This window comes from Nicotiana tomentosiformis, chromosome 2 (assembly GCF_000390325.3).
Source record: "Nicotiana tomentosiformis chromosome 2, ASM39032v3, whole genome shotgun sequence".
In the NCBI taxonomy this organism is placed as follows: domain Eukaryota; kingdom Viridiplantae; phylum Streptophyta; class Magnoliopsida; order Solanales; family Solanaceae; genus Nicotiana; species Nicotiana tomentosiformis.
The window spans coordinates 9,935,272-9,958,276 of record NC_090813.1 but is presented as its reverse complement, the minus strand read 5'-3'; the positions used below and the strand labels follow the sequence as shown (position 1 = coordinate 9,958,276).

General features: G+C 33.8%; 1 protein-coding gene, 1 long non-coding RNA gene and 1 other non-coding gene across 16 annotated transcripts; all 3 read left to right on the top strand.

Moving 5' to 3' along the window:
* Positions 1 to 2,444: 2,444 nt before the first annotated feature.
* Positions 2,445 to 2,606, top strand: LOC117274148 (U1 spliceosomal RNA). The gene has a single exon (XR_004504232.1). It is a non-coding gene; the product is annotated as a U1 spliceosomal RNA (small nuclear RNA).
* Positions 2,607 to 5,055: 2,449 nt separating this feature from the next.
* On the top strand, positions 5,056 to 21,570 carry LOC104085978 (rhomboid-like protein 20). 14 transcript variants are annotated; one of them, XR_011413652.1, is made up of 5 exons: positions 5,056 to 5,286; positions 5,402 to 5,502; positions 8,009 to 8,147; positions 8,382 to 8,448; positions 20,222 to 21,570. XR_011413652.1 is itself a non-coding variant. In XM_070194955.1 (4 exons), the coding sequence occupies exons 1-4, from the start codon at positions 5,262 to 5,264 to the stop codon at positions 19,831 to 19,833; spliced, it is 231 nt and encodes a 76-aa protein (XP_070051056.1). In that variant the 5' UTR covers positions 5,056 to 5,261; the 3' UTR covers positions 19,834 to 20,061. The 14 variants fall into 14 exon arrangements, 4 of the variants coding, with proteins under 4 accessions (XP_070051056.1, XP_070051054.1, XP_070051053.1 ...); XR_011413647.1 differs by lacking the exons at positions 8,009 to 8,147; positions 20,222 to 21,570 and adding exons at positions 18,851 to 19,194; positions 19,796 to 20,061; XR_011413648.1 differs by lacking the exons at positions 8,009 to 8,147; positions 20,222 to 21,570 and adding exons at positions 18,851 to 19,194; positions 19,289 to 19,727.
* LOC138906370 (uncharacterized) lies at positions 12,537 to 16,962 on the top strand. The gene is made up of 2 exons (XR_011413657.1): positions 12,537 to 12,717; positions 15,255 to 16,962. It is a non-coding gene; the product is annotated as an uncharacterized lncRNA (long non-coding RNA).
* Positions 21,571 to 23,005: the final 1,435 nt, after the last annotated feature.

Genomic DNA, 23,005 nt, shown 5'->3' with positions numbered 1-23,005 from the left:
ACATATGGTCCTAAAAGTTTAAGGGGCAAATATTGTGTGGGGCGGGCCATGACATTTATATGTCTATAAAAGCTTCTAATTAAGGATAAAATTAGTAAAATAAAAAATTTAAAGTTAAATTATTTTCGAATATAGAAATGTGTCATTCTTTTTGAAACAGACTAATAAGAAAAGTATGTGTCACAACCCATTTTCTAAATAGGTCGTGACCGACACCCAATCACTAAAGAAGAATGGCCTTTCTGAACTTTTTAATCTTTCTCTATATCTGCACCCTTGGTAATTGAAAACTTGAAAGATACTATTTATTCCATAATATCATGTGGACATATAATATTTATGGAGCAATTAGAATATCGACATTCAGGAACTAATTAATACCCTTCTCTATGTTCTTGTAGGGAGAGATGCAGTACCTTAAAAGATTAGCGATTGCGGAGCATGCTGCAAAGGCAACTCGAGACGTCTACCAATCTTATTTCTTTCACTTTGTCTGAAGGTCGAAGAAGCACGGACACTCTAAATGTAGGCCGTCCTGAAATGGCTTTTCATCAAGGAAAACAAGATTTCAATCTGGATCGTCCAGGTCCAGTGGCACTAGCTCATCGCTAAATCAAGTAAAGAGCTAATTGGACTGGTCTGATGGCATAGCAGATAAGAGGATAAAGAAAAGCGAATCCAGTACATCGATCAGAATGAAAATGGATTAGTGATGCCCCAGCAGTTCCCAAGGAAATGGACGGAGCTCATAAGTCTAGTTGCAAAAGGGCACTATTCAATTTGTAAAGAACTTTAGCTGATAAGTATTAGTTTCCTTTCTGCGTATATTTGAGAAAAATTGTTCTGAAACATGCTGCAGTCATTTGAGTCTGTGACAGTGGCTCAGGCTTAACTTTTGTTGGCAGAGGTGAATATGGAAATGGGCCATCCCATCCTATATAGTGAATCACCAAAGCACAGTGAACAAAATGGCAGGACAAAAGCTTTAGGAAATTTAAAAAGTGATTATCTGTTTACTCTTTGAAAATCATGTGGAGAGGATGTATAGGCTACTGGTTGAAACCATTTTGCAACTCGTGCTACTATCTATATATTGGCTTCTCTTTTCCATAATCAAATGCATTATCTGCTCAACTAGGTGATTTTAGTATCATATAGATCAAATCTAATTTTGGTTATCAATTGGGTGTCTGTTAAGTAATTTTAGTTCATTGTTAGATATTGTCTGCAATGCCATTTCAATTCTCATCGTTCAAAAATCATAGAAACTTGAGGATCATATATTAGCTCTTTATTTCTATGTCTATACTTCATATATTATGGTTTTATTCAGTTTAAGCATAAAATTGCATAATTAAACATTTACTCTTCAAATTAAAGCACTTTTATTATAATAATAATAATAATAATAATCATTAGGGAAAAGGCCCAAAAATAACCTTGTGGTATTCGAAATGGATCAATTATAACCCCAACTGGATTTTTTTTTAAATGCTTTTAAAAACTGAAAAATATATATTCTGTAAAAACTAGAAAAAGTAAGGAATTTGCAAAATATATATTTTTAAGTCTTTTCAGTTTTTTTAAAGTATTTGTTTTGTAAAAACTGAAAAAAATAAATAAATTAAAAAACTGAAAAAAAAACTCTCCTAAAGCAGTGGACTACATATGCATTAGTTTTAAAAAAAATAAAAATATTTTGCAAAATCTTTTTTTTTTCAATTTGACGGTTCAATATTTTTTCGGTTTATTTTTATAAAATAAAAAATCTACCATAATTATCGGTACAGTTATAGATTTATATAAAAACATACGGTTTTATTAAAAAAAACTTAAAATCGGTTCGGCACGGTACGATTATGTCGGTTTAGTCGGTTTTTAAATATTCATTTACAGTTATATGTCGGTTTTTTTTAAAATAAATTTCCAGTTTTTTAAATTTTTTTCAATAAATTTCTAGTTTTTTTAATTTTTTTTTTCCAGTTTTACAAAACAAATACTTTAAAAAATTGAAAAGACTTAAAAATATATATTTTACAAATTCCTTTTTTTTAGTTTTTACAGAATATATATTTTTCAGTTTTTAAAAGTATTTTTAAAAAAATAAAATTCCAGGGCATTATTGATCCATTTTGAATAACACAAGGGCATTATTAGACCTATTTTATAACGGCAGGGTCATTTTTGGATTCAAATTTAAACGGGGGTTATAATTGATCCATTTCGAATACCACAAGTTCATTTTTGGGCCTTTTTCCTAATCATTATTATTATTATTTATTATTGTTTTTGTATTCAAAAAAAATATAGTCTAATTTTTAATTTCAAAAGAAAGCCAAAAGAATGGCAGCTTCATTGTGAGTGATTGCTCCCACATCGGTGGTTTGAAGGCAAAGGGAAGCGAAAGGCTTAGTATAAGAAATGGGCTGAGAGCACTGAGAAACATACTTACCTGGACGGGGTCAATGGGCGATCAATAAGGCCCATGGCCTAGGTTGGTGACCTCCATTGCACTTAAGGAGGGGTGCCCGCCTAAGGTCGACTCAAGTGGTCGAGCCTACGTCATAATTTGTGGTAGTGGGGGCCTGCGTTCGCGCGGCCCCTACCCAATTCTAGCCCAATATTTTTTGGCCCATTATGTAATATGGTAAAGCTTGTTACTTTATATCGTTACTCTTCATGTTTCTGTAAATTGAGATAAAAATGCTTCATCTGCCGAGCGATTATGACAACTAACGATTTATATCAGCTATAAATCCATCACTTAGAGCTGATAATACAAATTTTAAGAGAATTGAGGTATTCTTCCGTTATATAGAGCACATACTTTTATAGTAGAAAAATGAATGAAAATTATTTTAGATATTGAATAGTAAGTAGTTTCACTTTGTCTTGGGAGTAAGGAGTACTTAATTTGACAAGCACCTTACCACACTTTGAGATGTGTAAGCACCTTACCACACTTGAGATGTGTAGGGATTATGAGCAAACTAGTAAATACAACTCAGTAATTTGATAAAATTCTTAAATTGCAAGAAGCATGTTGAGACAGTAAAATACCTAACATCTGTCTCAAATTATTTGTCATATATTATTTTATACGTTCCTTAAAAAAATATAATAATTAAGAGGTATATTTGACGATTTTACCCTTATTTATGTCTTATTGGTATTTAAATCATCATTATATTACCCTTATATTTGACTATTTTACCCTTATAAGTGTTTGTAGTCTTCAAAAACAATTACTACTAAGGGTAAAATAGGAAACGACAATTAAGTTTGTCTTGAGCTTCTAAAATGACAAATAATTTGAGATAACTATTTTTTAGAAATTATGACAGATAATTTGAGACAAAGAGAGCATATAATTAACAATAACTGGGTAGTTAACACTTTCCTTAATTCCTTTTCAGACTTTGACATTAATTTAATGCGGAAGAAAGTAGAAGATATGAGGAGTGGTGGAACCAGAACTTAAGGGGAATAAAAAAAATACTACATGAATTTAAACTTGTGATCTAAACCAAATTTTGAATCATCATTGTCATTTTTATTAAAATCTTTCCTTATGTTAAAGAATTTTAATAATCTATATATAACCAAAAACCAATTTTGTCCTATTTGTATATTATACAACAACAACAATATACCCAGTATTATCCCACATCGTGAGGTATAGGAAGGATAGTGTGTATGCAGATCTTACCCCTATTTTATGAGGATAGAGAGACTGTTTCCAAATAGATCATCGACTCCCCTATTTGTATATTATAATTTTTTGAAATGAGATTCAATTGAATCCTTGGCTCTACATAGCTATGCGCCTGCATATAACGAGTTGCATTTATTAAGTTGATAGTTGTGCGACCATAAAAATGGAATGATGAAAATATTACTGAATAAACAAGTATCTTGATTTGAAATCTAACTTAAGAAATAGAAATTACATTACAATTGATCACATGTTTTTGTAGCTTGATTTTCACACCCAGTCAAATCTCTGTATAATATCATTATTTTGTTACGATCTTTTAAGCTTTTATAGTGAATGACTGTTATACACTTATAACAATATTCGACATTTAAATACTTTCTGGCTATTATGAACAAAATAATCAAAATTTCTTTCTTTTTCCTTTTTTAATGTTACATATAAAAAATAGAAATTATTCAAATTAAAAATCTCAAAAGATATGCATATTTTATTAGTTAAATATTAAAGAAAGCTAATATGTTATTAATAAATTCATAACTAAACGTATGAATATTGAAACTCTAATGCAGATATTCTAAAGCTACAAGAAAAATAAATTCATTTAAAATTAATGAACGAGCCATGGAAAAGATATGTACAAGTCTCGAATCTTAAACATTATACAAGATGAAAACTTTGTTCAGTGGAAAAGATTATATATGCGGATCTTCAAATATTATACATTATGCTAGATAGAATCTTTTGTGCAATGAAATGAAAATATACAAACATATCTATTAATTGAATTAAATTCAGCCTTTAATTATAAAAGTATGCACTAACATAATATTTTTTGTTGCAAGTGACGCACTAAGGGCTTGTTAGTGCGAGGTATAAGGGATAATTTATCCTGAAATTAAATTTAAAATGAATTTATCTCACGTTTGATTCGAATAAAATTGCGGTATAACTAATCTCGGGATTAGTTGTCTCTAAATTGTAGTGTTATTTTTATTCTTATGTGAGGGTGAGATAACAATCCGAGATAATAATCATGTGATAACTTGTTTCCCAACCAAACGACCTTTAAAGTTTCAAAAATTTGATCAAATTAAGATCTTTAAGCTTATTTTATCGGTAATTTTTGGAATTCTAATGCTAGAAAGATGTTTGTTGCTGTTACAAAATAAAAAATTAATTAAAAAAATATAGTTTTTCTAGTGAATGATTGTTTTATAAAAATACTGTTACAAAGATGTCTATTATTTGCATTTATATTGTTTTGTTAAAAAAGTAAACGACGGTCTTAAAATAAATTGGGGAAAAACAAGGATTTAAACAACTTTAAAACACCGTATTAGCCCCCTCTAAACATCTAGTTTGGGAAAGGGATTAGGAAAACAGTTTGGTTTTTAAATAGAGACCAATTGTTTTCCAACAAACTTGTTTGTTTCTGACTTGCGAAAAATTGATCTCGCTGAGGAACAGAGAAGTCAGAAGAGGCAGGACTTAGCCAAAGTGGTAAAATAGTAAAGGGAAAAAACTCGTTGTAATCGCTGCAAAAATGAACGTTGGCCCATCTGGTTTCAGTACGTCTTAATCCCTCATCAATTTCTATCTATATACACTTTATTTTGATGCATGAATAATAGCAATTGATTTCTAATTCTAATTTTCACTTTGATGTTGTAATTTTGACAATAGACAATGCGCCAGTGACAAGGGCATTAGTAATTGCCTGTACCCTCTTCACCATCATATTTGGTACCCAAGGCCGTGCAAATCAGCTGGGTTGGTCTTATCAGGTACTTTTTACTTTCTGGGTTTCTCTTAATTTCGATTCTTTTTCGTTTTGATAATTTTTCTAGTACTGTGAATTAGGTCTTGTTTTTTTTCTGTGTAATTTTACTGAATGGGGCTAATTATTGAGTTGAATTAAGTTTTAGGGTTTCTAGAACTGTGAAAGAAGAATATAAAGATTGGATCTTTAGTGCATATTGACCCAAAGGTGTGGCCTAGTATCAATGAAGATTCAAATCTCAATGGAGACATAAAACACTAGGTGATTTCTTCGCAACTGTCTAAGCCTTGATGAATAAAATTACCGGCTACCTGTATTGGTGGGAGATAGCAGGCACCTCATGGAATTAGTTTAGGTGCGCGCAAACTGACTCGGGTGCTACCGTCATAAAAAAAACTCTCAAAAACCAGATGGAAATGAACACATCTATAGTGTACACCCAATATGTTTTACTTTTTTTTGTGCATAACTGCAATTGGTCTTGGAGATCTCATAGATTTGTGTTTCAAATGAGAACCACGTCTGATTTGATCTTGTGTTCATGAAAGAGGTTTTCTAGGTTTGACCTTTGTCCAATTATAAGCCTAGTGGATGCTGCTGATTGGTTGTTTAAGGTGTACACATACTTTCTTTTTTTTGAGAGGGGGAGAGGGAAGGGAGGTTGAGTAATTTTGTGGTTGTTGCCGACTTTTAATGTCTAAGAGCATACAAGTGCACCCTGTTTGCTCATCAGGTCATGAATGCTTATGTTAACAACATTTCTGGTCATTTTCCATTCACCAATATTTACGTTTTGAGGCCATGATGAAATAGGTTATATTCTATATTTCTCGAACTTGAGATGGGTTTGTCACTACATGAAGCTACTACGGTTTAGTCCCTGGATAAGATAAATGGCTTGTTTATGAGCATAAACTCCTTCGCCCAACTTGATAGCAGAGGGTAGACCTTGACTAAGCACAATTAGCAGATACAACTTGCTAATTTTGAGTCCACATGTATTAGACTACGTCAATTGATCAAGCTTGAGTACAGGTTTGTCTATGGATCTAACAAGATCACATTCAATTTTTAGTAGCCTTTTAATGTCACTCGAGGGGTCCTTAAAAGTGGTCATACCAATGTCTTATCCACTTGAAAAGAATACATGTAACATTGATATCAAGTGGTTTTATTTGTACCATGTAAGGTGGTGTTAATGCAACCACAATTCGTTTGTGATTATGACACCGACAAGCTATGTTATCCAATAGTAATGCAGATTTTATATGGTTTCCTGATAGGGTTGCTAATCGCCTAATACTCTTTACCGATCGTCCAATAGCAATACTAGATCGTATATGGTCGTATCCTATGTTACTCCAAACATCCGAATCTGAAGGGATATGAGCTCTCCCAATTCCACGTAAAGACATACGTATAACTTTTTTGTAATAGCAAAGGATATCCCACACAACAACTAATGGTTTTAGAAGCACCCAACTCCATCTATGAGTTCCGGAAACTTAAGGGAAAAAGGTTCTAGTATATATTTTCATTTTATAGCTCATCTCTTATGAGTTTTGGAACTTAAGAAATATAGGATTCTCTTTTAACGTAGTACTTATTTCATCTCAGCTCATCCATTCTGAGTTTGAAATTTTGCAGAATATAGGATTCTCTTTTCTCCTAGTTTACATTTTTGTATTATACTCCTCCCTTTTCAGTTTATGTGTCTTAGTTTGACTGGGCACATAGTTTAAGAAAGTAAGGACGGCTTTTAAATCTTATGCTCTTAAACTAAAGATGTATGTAATGTACCAAAAATGTTCTTGAATCTTGTGGTCTTAAATATGCCATATGGAAAGTTGGAGTAAAAGAGTTACTGTCTAAGTTGCTCGGACACGGGTGCGGATCTAGAGGTCGGACCTTTCGAGATGTAAATTCTAAGATTTGGTGACAAGGATCCTAGTATGGATACGGGTGCGGGGATCCGGCTAAAAATAATTCAAAAAAATAAAAATATAAAAATATATCTAAATTGTGAGAAATTTTGTGGAATACTTATGTATAGCTTGTAATGTGTGGATTTCTTTTTTATTCTCTAGATAGGTATGCTATTTTCTTCAAATTTACCCTAGTTTTGGTTCTGATTTCGAGAATCAAATTGTATCTCATCTCGAATTTTCCCGTCCGTCGCGGTCAAAGTACCAAAAATTGTTTGACCAAATCCGGTACGGATCCCGTACCCACACCCATACTAGTGTCGTGTCGACACGGGTACGGCACCTAAACTGCCGTGTCGGAGCAACTTAGGTTACTGTATATAGAAAGAGGGTTTCTTTTTATGACAGACTAAAATGGAAAGTAAGAGACATATTGAAACGGAGGGAGTAGCAGATTTGTTCTCTCTTACTGTCTTATTAGGTATAATCTCATTGTTTCAGTAGGATTTTGGGCATGCTCTTAGTGGATACCTTAAAGAGTATATTAGATATGCTAATTGATGCATCTATTTTTGCTTGTGCCAGGATATTTTCCAGAAGCTTCAAATCTTGAAGCTGATCATCTGTTTTTACCTTTTCATCTACTCCTGAACTATTATTTGGATTATATCTGCTATACTACTTCCGTGTCTTTGAGAGGCAAATCGGTTCGAACAAATATTCTGTAAGTGCTTATTGGGGTAGTAGTTTTTTTTTTTTTGGATAAGTTATTGGGACAGTACTATCTTCAACTTCCTAAATTAGCTAATGGAAAAATAATACAAGCTGCAGGTGTTGAATCAACTACTGGGCAAATAATAAAAGCCACAGTAGATACTGTTTTCATTGTCTTTTCTACCTGTTTTTTCTTTTTCTCTTTTACATTGTGTAGTTTATGTTTTTACCTCTTGTTCTGCAGGTTTTCCTGCTGTTCTCTTTTGTACTCTCTTTATTGCTTGCAGTTCTTGCTCTACAACTTATTAAAGGTATTGGTCATTTCTAATCATCAGATATGAATAGATAGAAAGTGTTTAGAGTTTCTTACTGGGTTATTCATCCTGATGCTTATTTAATAAACCTTCAATCAGTTGAAAGAACTAATAATTGAAAGCAGTTTCAGAGCAATGAGGCTAGATCATACAAAAAGAAAAAGGTTTAACATAGAGAATCGGCTCTTTAGGCTCCCAAACTGGTGGAAGCGGGGGATGAGATGTGGCTAATATGGGAGATAAGAAATTGCTGCGGCGTGCATCCTGATCCCCCCTCACACGTATATATATATATATATATATATATAAAATAACACTCACAACACGACACTCAGGCCCCAACTCAGTCACCAATCTCTCCAGTCTCTCGGGCTCACAACGCTCATACTAAGCAGCCCTAATCAATGATACAAGATGTGACAACATACAATAATAGAGACTGAGATATGATATGAATGATGAATATGACTGAGTACATAACTGCAATTAAGAAAATAACTCAACAACGAAGAACAACCAGTGTGGGTCCCAATAGTGCCAGCATATAGCCTAAACATGATTTCTAACATAAATTACAGCTCAAGTGCTCTAACACATATTGTACGGTAAAAATGTTCAGATAAGATAGCTACACAGTTCCATGGAATCGACTAAATCATAATTAACACGGTGCATCACCGAGCATGCGCGTCACCTCAATATCAATCACATAATACGTAATTCGGGGTTTCATACCCTCAACACCAAGTTTAGAAGTGTTATTTACCTCGAACAAGCTAAATCCAACACCGAGCAAGCCAAGCGATGTTCCAAAAATGTCATCCTGCGCGTACCGACCTCCAAACAGCTCGAAACTAGCCAAAAACAATCCAAATACATCAAATAATACCAAAGGAAACAAACTCAATCGATAAAGGTTGAATCTTTGACCAAAAGCCCAAAATCAACCCAAAAGTCCAACCCGGGCCCGCACTTGGGAACCCGACATAACTCACAAAATTCGATAACCCATTCAATTACGAGTCCAACTGTAACGACCCAACCGGTCGTTTTGACTTTTAGAACCCCGTTACCCTAAATAAAACTTCTCATATGTGCTTTAAATAATTTATGACTTGTGGGGATGTTTGGTTCGGGATTTGGAAGTGTTTGGGTTGAAATCGGAACACTTGGTTCCTTAAGTTGGCTTTAAAAGGCCAAGTTTGACTTTGGTCAACATTTTGAGCAAACAAACTCGGATCAGTGTTTTGACAGTTTCGGTGGGTCCGTATCGTGATTTGGGACATGAGCGTATGCCCATAATCAAATTCTGAGGTCCCTAGCTCGAGATATGAAATTTTGATGAAAAATTAAAATGTTTAAGTTCAAATAGTGACCGGATGTCTAATTATGTGAAAACGACCCCAGAATAGAATTTTGATGATTCCAACAGCTCCGTATGGTGATTTTGGACTTAGGAGCGTGTTTGGAATTTTATTTGGAAGTCCGTAGTTAAATTAGGCTTGAAATGGCTAAAAACAAGAATTTAAGTTTGGAAATTTGACCGATGAGTTGACTTTCCGATACCTGAGTCGGAATCCAGTTCCGAAAATTTTCATAACTCCATTATGTTATTTATGACTTGTGTGTAAAATTTGAGGTCAATCGGAGTTGATTTGATAGGTTTCGACATCGAATGTAGAAGTTGGAAAGTTTAAGTTTCATTAAACTTGAATGGGAGCATAATTTGTGGTTTTAGCGTCGTTTTATATGATTTGAGGTTTCAAATAAGTTCGTATGATGTTTTAGGTCTTGTTGGTATATTTGGTTGAGGTCCCGAGGGCCTCAGGTGAGTTTCGGATGGTTAACGGATCAAAGGTTGGACTTAAAACAGCTGCTGCAATATTTCCTTTCTGCTGGAAATTCTGGCCCAAAATCGAGACCCAAAATTGAGCTCCCAAAAGAAATCGAGCTCCCAAGATCGAGGCCGAGGATCGATGCAGAGGATCGAGGCAGTGGATCGAGGCTGTGGATCGAGGCTATGGATCGAGGCTGCCTGGACAGAATTATAAAAGAGGGCATTCGTCCCATTCGCCATTTTTAACAACTTGGAGTTTGAGTAGAGGCGATTTTTGATAGATTTTCAAGGAAAAGACATTGGGGTAAGTGATTCTAACTTGGATTTGGTCTATAAACATAGATATATCATTGTTTTTGGACAATTTTAGAAATCTTATAGAAACGAATTTTTGAGATTTCGGTATCGATTCGGAGTCGGATTTGAGTGAAACTGGTATGGTTGGACTCGTAATTGAATGGGTTGTCGGATTTCATAACTTTCATCGGATTCTGAGATGTGGGCCCCACAGACGAATTTTTAATTAATTTCGGGATTTTTATTAAAAATGTAGTATTTTCTTATAGAATTGATTCCTATAATTTTTAGTGATTGTATTGGATTATTTTGGCTAGATTCGAGCCAGACAGAGTTGGATAATCGTGGAAAAGGCCTTATAGTGGATTAAATTGGAGCAAGACGAGGTAAGTCTCTTGTCTAATCTTGTGAGGGAAAAATTACCCCATAGGGATTAAATTGAATAATTGTTGCTAATTGCGGGGGCTACGTACGCACGAGGTGACGAGAGTCCGTGCGTAGCTACTATTAATGCTAAAGTGCGGGTAGTTTAGGACTCAAAGCATGAATTACTTGTGTAAATTGTATATATACTCTTATAATAAATATAAGAAATTGTTCTTCCTCCTGAATTTGTCTTATAATAAATATACTCTCCTTCCGGAGGCACATAAGAAAATGTCCTCAATTTCTTGTAGAGCGGGCCGAACGCCTCGGCAGGATAGATGCTTCTATGGATCGTGTCGCACGTCCCTCGGTAGTGTACACGAAAGTCTGGATCGAGCCGTACGACCTCGACAGAAATCGTGCTTAATAATAATAATAATTACACGATACTTGGACAGTTTATTACAGCTTGTAAAGCAATTTGATAAATTGAAAATTTATTGAAATTGAATTGCAGCTTGTAAAGCTATTTGATAAATTGAAATTTTTATTGAAATTGAAGGATTTAATTAATAGATTAGAAATTATTTGAATTGAAGGAATTTAATTAATATATTGAGAATTATTGGAATTGAAGGAATTTAATTACTTCTGCTGGTTCAATAAAATTATTGTTAACTCTGTGAATCACATTGATAGAAATATTTCTATTTTCATGATTATTTAATATTATTGACCCATAGTGAGTGTCATAGGCGGCCATCTCGTCTCTACCTCTTCGAGATTAGGCTTGATACTTACTGGGTACACGTTGTTTTCGTACTCATTCTGCATTTGCTGCACATTTTATTGTGCAGGTACATATATGTATAGCGGCCTTGTGGGCGCAGAGGTGTGGTTAATAATTGTGGGGACATAGATGAGCTGCATTCTATATTACGATCCGCAGCTAACAGAGTCTCCTTCAGAGTTATTATATTTTTCTGTCTAATTTGTATTCTAGACAGATGCTGTATTTTATTTTAATTCCCTAGTAAATGCTCATGCACTTGTGACACCGGGTTTTGGGATGATTATGGGTTGCACTGTATTGAAATTTTTTAAATATATTAGTACGTATTTGGTAAATGTCATCTTCTGCTATTTAATTGAGAGGAACAACTATGACTTCAAAAATATTAAAATGAGAATTTATTTAGTATTTATTGTTGGCTTGTCTGACAGCGGTGTCCGACGCCATCACGACCTATAGGTGAAATTGGGTCGTGACACCAACCATACTAGTTTTACCCAAATCCGACTCCTAATCGATATTCAAAACTCAAAACTCACTCTATAAAACTTTAGGCTAAAATCCTCACCCCTCCCCCCAAATTTCTCTTTAAAATTCATAATCCAAATACCAAAAATGAAGATAGAATCACGAAATATAATCACAAGTGAGTCAAGAATGCTTCCCAAGTCACATGGTGAATTTTCTCTCTAAAGTTGCCCAAACCGAGCTCCAAAATCCCAAAATGTGAAATAAGAACCAAAACTTCGACCCAAACTACTCATGCCCTCAAACTACCGAGCAAAGTGCAAATGCTCGAAATAACCGGTCTGATCGTTACAAAATAAACTTCAACCCAATGGATTATTATGAAAGAGGTGACTTAGTGTTGTATTACCGGATTAAGGGTAGTTTAGACTATTTAACATTAGTTAGTTAGAGGTTAAATATTAGTTAATGAATTGTACAAATATGGTTATTTGTACAGTGTTAGGTGGTAAATAACAAAATATCATTTCTTATTTCCTCTTCTTCAACTCAACTTCTTCTAGCTAGGGTTTGCTCCTCTCGACCCATAGATTTAATATGGTATCAGAGCAATTAGACTAGGAATATTTGGTCTCATTTATCAATCCACACTGCTAATTGTAGAGTAGCCATGGGAGACACTTTTGAAAACATTACGACTAATGTCGCCGCAGATGTAGATGCAGGTTTTGGTAATACTCAAGCTAACGAGGAATTTAGAGTCCATTTGCCTCATTATCACTCATTGTACCTTGGACCTACTGATACGAGTGGAACTCAATTGATCTCATTTCAACTAACATGTATTGATAACTATACTATATGGAATCGATCTATGAGGATAGCTTTGCGATGAAGAACTAAGCTAGGGTTGGTAGAAGGAACATGGAAAAAAGAGAAGTTTCGTGAAAATCTGTGGGAACAATGGGAGAGATGCAATGCAATTGTACTCTTGTGGTTAATGAATGTTGTAACTCCACAACTTGTTAGAGAAGTAGTGTTTGGAGCTAGTGCGCAAGCTGTTTGAGAAAATCTGAGAGAGAAATTTGATAAGGTAGACAGTTCTAGGTCTTTCAACCTACACAAAGAGATTGTAACATTATACCAGGGCACTTCTTCTGTTTCTGTCTTTTACACTAAAATGAAGGATCTCTGGGATGAATTTGAGGCATTAGTACCAGCTCCTTGTGACTGTGAGAAGTTTATGGATTATGTTTCCTTCATGAAGAGATAACTGTGAGAAGTCTATGGATTATGTTTCCTTTAAGAGACAACTGTGAGAAGTCTATGGATTATGTTTCCTTCATGAAGAGACAACTGTGAGAAGTCTATGGATTATGAAAGCTGAGATTGAAGCACTAGAAAACAATCACACCGGGGGCATAGTTCCACTTCGTATAGGGAAGGTTGTAATTGGCTGCAAATGGGTGTATAAAGTCAAATACAAGGCCTCAGGTGAAGTGGAGAGATTCAAAACTAGACTAGTAGCTAAAGGGTATAGCCAAAAAGAGGATATTGATTACCAAGAGACCTTTTCACCTGTAGTAAAAATTGTGACAGTTAGAACTATATTGTCCATAGCTGCAACTCAAAAATGGAACATCCATCAAATGGATATGTACAATACATTTCTTCAGGCTGATCTCTTTGATGAGATCTACATGTAGTTGCCACCAGAATTCAGAAGCCAGGGGGAGTCTCAGCTAGTATGCAGGCTTCTTAAATCCCTGTATGACCTTAAACAGGCCTCTAAGAGCAGTGGAATGAGAAACTCATAGAAGCCTTGTATCATTTTGGTTTTGCTTAGAGTCAATATGACCATTCCTTGTTCATCAAGAAGACAACTAAAGGCACTATGATAGTACTAGTATATGTGAATGACATGCTAGTTACTGACACCACTATGCAGTTTATTGAGGAAACAAAGGCAACTTTACAACAAGCATTCAAAATGAAAGATCTAGGAGAGTTGAAGTGCTTTTTTGGTATAGAATTTGCAAGGTCTTCAGATGGGATTCTCATGCATCAAAGAAAGTATGCTTTAGAGATTATCCGTGAGCTTGGCCTTGGAGCAGCAAAGCATGTAACTACTCCACTTAAAGTTAATGCAAAATTGACAACAAAGGAGTATGATGATCACTTAAGGACCTCAAGTAATACTCTGGATGAACTACTACCAGATCCAGGAGTCTATTAAAGGTTAATAGGAAAGTTATTGTATTTGATTGTGAAAAGACCTGATTTAGCATTCAGTGTGCAAATGCTAAGTCAATCCTTCAACAACCAAAAAGATCTCATTTGGAAGCAGCAATAAGGATTGTTAAATATGTCAAGAATCACCTAGGGCAAGGTATTTTGATGTCCAACAAAAACACAGGTACACTAGAGGCATACTGTGATGCAGACCGGGCTACATGTTAGCATTCCAGGAAATCTGTGACAGGGTTCTTGATCAAGCTAGGTGATTCCTTAGTCTCTTGAAAGTCTAAGAAGTAGACAATTGTCTCTAGAAGTTTTGTTGAAGCAGAATATAGGAGCTTAGCAGCCATAGTTGCAGAATTGGTATGGCTAGTAGGACTGACAAAGGAGATAGGAGTTGTGGTTCAGGTGCCTGTAAGCATTCGTTGTGATAGTAAGACAGCTATAATAATTGCTTCAAATTCAGTATTTCATGAACGAACAAAAAATGTAGATATAGATTGCCACCTCATAATAGAGAAGGTATTGGAAAGGCTAGTTGCAACCAAGTATGTAGGAACAAGGGAATAGCGGGCAGATTTGTTGACAAAAGGGTTGAGCAGAATTCAACATGAGCAATTGAGTTTCAAGCTAGGTGTGTTTAATATATTTACACCACCTAACTTGAGGGGGAATATTACGAAAAAGGTGACTTGATGTTGTATTACTAGATTAGGGGTAATTTAGACTATTTAACATTAGTTAGTTAGAGATTAAATGTTAGTTAGTGAATTGTATAAATAGGGCTCGTTTGTACAGTGTTAGGCGGTTAATAACAGAATATCGTTTCTCATTTCCTCTTCTTCAACTCATGTTCTTCTTCCCTCTCTTCTAGCTAGGGTTTGCTCCTCTCGATCCATAGATTTAACATGGACGTCCTTCAATTTTCTCTCTCTCTCTCTTGAAAATCCTCCGCTTTACTTATTTTACATGGTGGAACTTTATAAATAGATGGTGGAAAATCTCAGTGCCTACAAAATTGGCCTGTCTTTGGAATGTTACCTGGCCTTATACGAAATGCTCACCGTATCCATGAATTTGTAACTATTTTTCTTGGAGAAACTGGGGTATTTTTGAGTTCCATGGTCCTTTTCTTGCCAACCTAAATGTTTTAATTACTAGTGATCCTGCAAATATCCACCACGTCCTTAGTGGAAATTTCTCCAACTATCCAAAGGGTCTTGAATTCCATAAAATATTTGATATTTTAGAAAATGGAATCTTCAGCGTTGATTCCGAATTATGGGAGATTCATAGGAAGACCACCATGTCTTTAATGATCCGTGTCAAGTTCCAAACTTTGTTAGATAGGAACATGTGGGACACTATTAAAAAAGGACTTCGACTAATTCTTGATGTTTTTGCAAAATAAGGCACCCCATTTGATTTGCAAGACATTTTTCAGATATTCACTTCTGATTCTGTTACCAAGTTATTACTTGATCATGATCCGACAAGTTTGTCCATTGGTTTACCTCATGTGCCATGCGAAAAAGCTTTCAACGACATTGTGGATGCACTTTTGTACAGACATATCTTACCAGAAAGTTGTTGAAAATTGCAAAATTGGCTTCACATTAGTAAAGAGAAGAAGCTTGTTCAAGCATGGAAAGCTATTGATCAATTCCTATATCCTTGCATTTCAAGTAAGCAAGAGGAGTTGATGAACGAAACATTCAAAGACGAGGACTTTGACATGTTAAGTGTCTATGTTAATGCATACAATCAATGGCAGACTGTAATTTCGGGCAATGTAAAATAATTTTTTAGGTACACTTGTGTGAATTTGATGTTTGCTGGGAGAGACACCACAAGTGCAACTCTCACTTGGTTTTTCTGGCTCGTACCTAAAAATCCCTTAGTAGAGACAAAGATTAGGAAAGAGATTCAACAACAACTGCATCTAAAAGAAGATAAAAACCTCAAGTATTTCAACATAGAAGAAACACGAAAACTGGTCTATCTACATGGTGCTTTGTGTGAAACTCTTAGGCTATTTCCATCAGTTTCTTTGGAGCATAAAGTTCCACTTGAATTTGACATACTTACAAGTGGTCATTGTGTCAGCCCAAACACGAGAATTGTGCTCTCATTCTATACAAAGGGGAGATGGATTTTAGAGCAAGGAAGTATCAAACACAATTTCTCGCATTTAATGCGGGTCCAAGGAATTGTTTAGGGAAGGAAATGACATTCATTCAAATGAAAATGGTGACAACCAATATCATATACAATTATCATATCCAACTAGTGGAACCACAAACAATTTATCTAAAGGCTTGTATTATTGTTCAAATGAAACATGGTATGAAAGTTAGGCTCGTCAAAAGGGTTCATCTTGGTCCAAATGGAGAGACGTGCTAGATTGGTCCAAATAGAAGTGATCTCATCTTTTCATATGTTCGAGCAAAGACCAAAGATCTTATGTGATTGACTTGACGGAATAACTTAAAAAATAAAGAAGTATCGTTAATCTATTTATGCTAGTTCCATTCGTGAAGTACTATTTGTGAAAATAAGATACCGTTGCATTACATAATCTCATTCAATCTCCTCATATGTGGTGATATTTGACTGTACATATAGTTTAAGATGTTAGCTTTTATTTATCAATTTTAGTGGTAATAGACGAAAATATAAAGATGATGGTTGAATAATTAGTTGATTGAGAAAATATCATTTCAAAGTCAAAATTTTTAAAGAGAAAATGAAGTCTAATTAAGTTGTGAAAATAATGTTCGAAATAGATCAATATTAAGTAATTTAAAACGTTCAAAATAAAAAGTGTAATACAAACAATTCTATATCTATATCAACTTTCATTGCTTTTTGTATATGCATGGTTGATGTAATAATTCTTTTATCCCACCTTCAATTCTTTTCCCTGCGACAAAGACGTCTCTATTTTTTTTTCCTATACTTGTGGAGCACACGTGTACAACTACTGTCACAGACAAATGGAGCATCACTTTTACTGTTTTCTCGAGAGAATTTGAAGAATGTGGTCAGTTATTCTCCATCGTCTTGTTCATGGCAAATTTGGATATTTTATTTTATTTATAAGTTTGACCCAGAAAGCATTCTACGCTGTGTTGTATATAAATCTGCAACACAAAGAGGGGTGCTTAGGCCTAACCTCAAATTACAACACTGATTATCAAAACAATCAATACAAAAACTTATAGAAAGGGAAATCATATGGACAAAAATCTTACAAATAACAACTCTCTCCCTCCATACATTAATTCAACTAACAAAAAAATAGTTTAATTTTGTCTTACCTAATCCTAATGGTAGGAAGTTGCCATCTATCTAACTGCTTAGCATTAATTGTTAGACAATTGATGGAAGGGCTGGTCGGTAGATAATTCCATCTTTTAAAATGAGGCCTAATATTAGATAAACAAATGATTGGATACATATGGTTTTGATAACATGCAAAGAAAACAAATATGGGCCTTAACTCCAAAATCTAATTCACGATCAGATGTGAAGATTGCCTAATACCTCATTAAGAGACTACACATCGCATTCCTTAAACCAACGTTGAAAACTCTAACAAATCCAACTAGTAGGTCAGTTTCAAGTCACATGAGGGTTAGCAAAGAGCACTATGATCCTTTTGAGTAAGGGTGAGGTTAAAAGAAAAAGAATTAGCAGATTTGTCATGCAAATATGTTATGTAAATTGATAAACCGAAACCGTACCTAAACAGTACCGAACCAAATAAGAAATACCGAACTACTTGGGTACGATATTTGATATACATAATTAATAAATCAAATACCGAAATACCGAACCGAAGAAGAAGAAAAGAGTTATTGACAATTACTGCTAATAGAGAGTTAATCAAAATAAGAGTATAAGGAAATTTGCAGATTAAGAGAAACTAGAAGAGGAATGGAAGTTATTACAATGAAAAGGAAAGAACGAGGAAGAAAACATAGAGACATCTCATGGTCTCAAAAAGTTCTTAACTCTTGATTCATGATTTACAATATACATCTAATCTTTAGTTTTTTTTACAGATTCTTATTTTTAGCTGTGTATTTTATTGTGGAACTTTAATTTTGTTCTCATATGTTCTCTTGTTTTTAATAATGGGGTTTGTTGGATCGTTCAAGATTGTATCTTTGAAGTTTTTGATCGTTCATTCTCATATTTCTAACTCTTCTTTTTTTCTTTTTCTCTTTTTTAATTCTTATCTTTTTGCTAATTCTCATACCTCTCATGCATATCTGTATTTGGTTCCTTTTTGCTGTCATATTTGCATCTTTTTGAACTTGTGTTGTAGTGATCTTTCTATTGGTATTTGTCTCTAATTTTCAATTCGGATAAACTAAATATTTTATTCTCTTCAGATTGTTTACATTCAATTATGGCGGATACTACTTTGGGACGAAATAATGCTAAGTGGGATGAATATACACACATTAAATTCATTGAATTATGTGAGAAAGAAGTTAGAAAAGGAAATAGGCCAAACACTTACTTGTCGAAAGATGGATGGAAGATTATGGTAAATGAGTTTAATAAGAAGACGAGTTTACAATATACTAGAAAATAAATGAAAAACCATTGGGATCAGATGAAATCCGAGTAGACTCTTTTTAAACAGTTGATGAGAGGTGAGACAGGTTTAGGATGGGATCCCACAAGAAAAACAATTATTGCAGATGATGATTGGTGAGAGCAAAAAATAAAGGTACATTGCTGTGTTTTTTCTATAATTATTTCATAACTCTTTTAATTCTTAATATCATTTGTTTACTTAAAGCAATTTTAATTTTTTTTTATAGGAGAATTCTAAATACAAAAAATTTAGAAACAAAAACCTCTCTCTGATATGGTTCCGTTATGATACTCTATTTACTGATATTATTGCCACTGGAGAGAGAGCACGTGCAGCGAATCAAGAACAAGAGTCTGAAGTTGGGTTAGAACAAGATGATGGAACAAATGATGTTTATGATAATGACATAGAACAATGAAATGATAAAAGGAGTGATGAAAGTTACGACTTGCAGAATATAGATTCAATTACATTTCCTGAGCCATCACTTAGAAAGCGAAAGTTAATAGACGGCTGTGGCATTAGTAGTCAATTGAAAAAGCGCAAGACAAAAAGTAATTCATTATCGCTAAAAGAGTAGATACACTCCTTAATTAAGTTTATATCTAACAAAAGCACATCTCGTGCAACATCAGAACCAACCATTGAGAAGTGCATGGATATTTTAGAAAACATTCCTGGTATTCTTGTAGGGAGTGATATTTTTAACTGTGCTGTGAACTTGTTGACGCAGAAAGAGATGTGACATGCATTTATCAAATTGTCTACTGATAAAGCTAGGAAATCTTGGTTGGAGTATAACCACAGACGATTATTCGTGCCGAACAATCCATCTAATCCAGTATGAGAAGTTATTGTGATGACTTAGCCATATTACACTAGCATTATTAGATATTATTTAACCTGTTCTTTAAACTATATGCATGGAAGTTAATAATTTTTTTATATTTGGTGTCGTGTTCAGACATAATGGTGATATGATTGTTTCTTGTTTAGACATTATATGTCTTTATTTTAATTGATGGCTATCTACTTTAGAGTTAGCATTTGTCATTTTTAATTAGTATATATTTTTTTATTATAATTGATGACTCTCTACTTTAGAGTTAGCATTTGTTATTTTTAATTCATAACAGTATAAGTATCTATTTTTTTCCAGTTTAATGGCTTGCTGGAATATTGACAAATTGATATTTAGTCATCCAAGTGACTTGTTAAACGACGAAAATGAAGAAGAGGAAAGTCAAGAAGATAAGGAATGGATGGCACTATGTCAAATCGCAGGTAAGAGTATATTGATATATTATGAGAAATACATTTGGAAGGAACCATGTCGTACATCTAAATGTACTGGGAATATATTTATCCATGAGATATTACATGAAAATGAGACTCGTTGTTAAGGAAATTTTTGACTGAGGAAGTCGGTGTTTCTTGATTTAATCAAAGATCTAACTGATAAATATGGTCTTAAACCCAAACGTGGGATGTCTGTGTATGAGGAGTTAGGGATGTTCTTGATGATATGTGCACATGGTACAAGGAATCGGTTGGTACAAGAGATTTTTTAGCACTCAGGAGAAACAATTTATAGGCATTTTCATAGTGTTTTAAAGGCCATTGGTAAGCTTGCAAGAGATATAATTCAACCACATTCAAATTATAATAATGGTGCGGGAGATCACAAGCCATGTAGCCAACGATGTCTCCCTTTTTTTAAAGTATGTTACCATTTTTTAATAATTATATTATTGTGTTTTTACAATATAACTCAAAAACCTTTTGCTGTAAAATTACATTTAATTTATCCATGTATATATTTTTAGGATTGTATCGGAGTACTTGATGTCACGCATGTAAAAACAAAATTACCTCAAGGTCAAGAGATACTATATATCGGGCGCAAAGATTACCCTACTCAAAATATTCTTGTTGTTGTCGACTTTAATATGTATTTATATTTGCATGAGTTGGGTGGGAAGGAGCGATTCATGATAATCGTATATTTGGTAAGGCTCTTCGTAGACCCAAACTGAACTTTCTATATCTATATGGGACAAATATTATCTTGTTGACGCGAAATATTCACATATGAAGGGATATATGGCACCATACAAAGGGGATACTGTGAGATACCACCTTGCAGAATTTCATCGAGGTGCAACACGTCAATTGCGAGCCCCAGATGGACATAAAGAAATGTTCAATTATTTACATTCTTCTTGTAGAAACATTGTAGAGTGAACATTTGGGGTATGGAAAGTAAGGTGGTCTATTTTGAGAGATATGTCTTTCTATCACATTGACACTCAAAGAGATATTGTACTGGCTATAATGGCAATTAACAGTTACATTAAAAAGAAATGTAAAGTGGACCAAGAAGCCGAGAATGAGAGATATGTGCCATTTGTTGATCCTGATGTTGGAAGATCTGCACGCGTCAGTGTTGCAAATATAGAAAATGTGGAAAAATAAAGGAGATAATAATATTTGGATGGAAATTCGTGATCTAATTGCCCAAGAAATTTATGATAGTTGAATGTTTTAGTTTAATTTAGCATAGACAATACGCATAAATTGTTTGTTTTTTCACTTCAAATATTTTATCCTATTTAGGTTTATTTATTTACGGATTTTTTTTATCAATTTATTAATTATTATAATATAACTTATGATTATATGCTTATCATAAAATAAATTATATTTATCATAAAAATTATCTTATCTTATCACGAGTATATTTAAAATAAATTGACAAATAGAATATTTTGTATTTGAATCGATCTCGAATCTAAAATTTTGAAGAAATTACACCCTTATAAGTGTAAACAGTTCTAAGGTTATTTAAGTCATTTTAACGGAAAAAGAGCTTATCAACACTTTTTTATCAAACACTGCAGTAGCTTATTATCAATTTCAGCACTTGTATCCAAACACGTAACTGCTTAATTATAAAATCGATTTCAGCGCTTAAAAGTGCTTTTTAGCACCTAATGCTTATCAGCTACTCCAAATCAGCTAATCCAAACGGGCTCTTAAACACTAATAACGGAATCGAATTTATACTTGCACCTAAATTGCAAAGAGCTTGGCCCACATTAACTTCACCAATTCGCACGGGAGGGTAATACAAGAAAAGGCTCATTTTGTGAGGGGGTATTTTTAGGTTTTGTGGCGGTTTTTGACCCCTACAAAATGAATTGTGGCGGTTTCTAAAAACACCATAGTTGCCTTCGCCACGAGCATTTCTGTGGTAATTTTGTAAAACCTCCACGACAACTGCCACAATATAAATTTTTAATTTGTGACGGTTTTTAAAGGCAATTAGCGACGGTTTATAACATCCAAAATATGATCTCAATATTTTTTAAAAAATAATGTGAGGGTTATAAACCCCCACAATTTGATCTCAATCTTTTAAAAAAAATAATCAGTGACAGCTTATAACTGCCACAATAGTGGAAAATTTTAATTCAAGGATTCAATAAATAAACTCAATAAGTCATACAACATAAATCCATTCCATTAAGAATATCTATAGTAACAAACATCAACACATTCAAATTCATATCACACTAAAGTTATAAAAACACATATTTGATAATTTAAACATTATACATTCTACAGCTGTCCATAATAAGTAAATATACAGATATGCTAAGTATTTGCTTGGTGATTTGTATTGTTATCACCTGATCATATTCTCACATCCAAAGAATGAAGCAGGCTCACTCTACATATCATATTGCTGAAACAGAGAATTTTGATCAAAAACTTATAAAGAAATAAAATTTTGCCAACAAGCTAAAAGGAAGATCTTAGTATATTAATAAACGAAAGGTCTTATTCTTCTTACAAGTAAATCTGTTACTTGATCTAACAATAGCATTGAACTGAAGTTGTTAGATACTCATGAATAAGAGCTAAAGTACAAATCTATTTC

Coding starts and splice junctions, on each gene's coding strand:
- LOC104085978 (XM_070194952.1), top strand. CDS start 5,262: ATGAACGTTGGCCCATCTGGTTTCA. Junction 5,287..5,401: donor CGTTGGCCCATCTGGTTTCA/GTACGTCTTAAT, acceptor TTTTGACAATAG/ACAATGCGCCAGTGACAAGG. Junction 5,503..8,381: donor AGCTGGGTTGGTCTTATCAG/GTACTTTTTACT, acceptor CTTGTTCTGCAG/GTTTTCCTGCTGTTCTCTTT.